Source organism: Manacus vitellinus, unplaced genomic scaffold (genome assembly GCF_001715985.3).
Source record: "Manacus vitellinus isolate BGI_N305 unplaced genomic scaffold, ASM171598v3 scaffold_494_pilon, whole genome shotgun sequence".
NCBI classification, from domain to species: Eukaryota; Metazoa; Chordata; class Aves; order Passeriformes; family Pipridae; genus Manacus; species Manacus vitellinus.
In genome coordinates this window covers 5,836-6,811 of record NW_021940598.1, presented here as the reverse complement: position 1 = coordinate 6,811, position 976 = coordinate 5,836, and the positions used below count along the sequence as shown (strand labels likewise).

Here is a 976-nt window from a genome sequence, read left to right as displayed (position 1 = left end):
GCACGTGTAGGAGGTGTGTGAGAGGAGATGGGGGCACGTGATGTGTGTCCATACACACGTGTGTGAAGGAGAACAGGCTGTGGATAAGTGTGAACCCACCAGCACGTGCTGCTCTGGGTGTGCACAGGGCTCTGGCAGACCCCAAACCCCCTCCTGGGTCCTGCGCTGGGGGCGAGGGGCTGCACAGGGCTGGGAGGGCCCAGGGGGTGCTGGCACTGTGTCCCTCACCCATCGTCCCCTCACCCTGCAGGAAGCTGTACTGGACAGACGGGGACAACATCAGCGTGGCCAACATGGACGGCAGCAACCGCACGCTGCTCTTCACCAACCAGAAGGGACCCGTCGGTACAGACCCCCCGGGACCCCCCATCTCACCTTGCTGTGCCTGCTCTGGCTCCCCAGGGGGGTGGCAGCTGCCCTGTGCTGGGTCACCCTGACCTCACCTGCCCACTCTCTCCATCACTCCTGGCCCTGCCAGTCCCATCCCACCTCCTGGCCAGTGGCAGTCCCTGTGGGCCACTGGGCCACTGATGTTCCCGTCCTTTCCAGGCCTGGCCATCGACTACCCGGAGAGCAAATTGTACTGGATCAGCTCTGGCAATGGCACCATCAACAGGTGTGACCTGGATGGCAGCAACCTGGAGGTGATCGAGTCTGTGCGGAGCCAGCTGAGCAAGGCCACGGCCCTGGCCATCATGGGTGAGGGCGAAGGGGGACACCCTTCCCTGTCTCCTGGCCCTGCCCAAGCTCTCGTGCCCACCTCTCCCACCTCAGCGGGGGCAGGAGGGGATGGGGAACGCTGCCACACGCTCCTGCCTTTTCCTGCCAGGGGACAAGCTGTGGTGGGCTGACCAGGCCTCCGAGAGGATGGGCACCTGCAACAAGAAGGACGGGACGGAGGTGACGGTGCTGCGCAACAGCACCACGCTGGTGATGCACATGAAGGTGTACGACGAGAGCATCCAGCAGGGTGAGC

General features: G+C 64.2%; 1 protein-coding gene across 1 annotated transcript in view; it reads left to right on the top strand.

Moving 5' to 3' along the window:
- Positions 1–250: 250 nt before the first annotated feature.
- Positions 251–976, top strand: part of LOC108638980 (low-density lipoprotein receptor-related protein 1-like) — a gene marked incomplete at both ends in the record, with an annotated part of 6,440 nt that continues 5,714 nt past the window's right edge. Inside the window, 3 exons of the mRNA XM_029962635.1 lie at positions 251–345; positions 550–699; positions 830–945. Coding sequence (XP_029818495.1) covers positions 251–345; positions 550–699; positions 830–945 — 361 coding nt within the window. The remainder of the gene's footprint in view (positions 346–549; positions 700–829; positions 946–976) is intronic.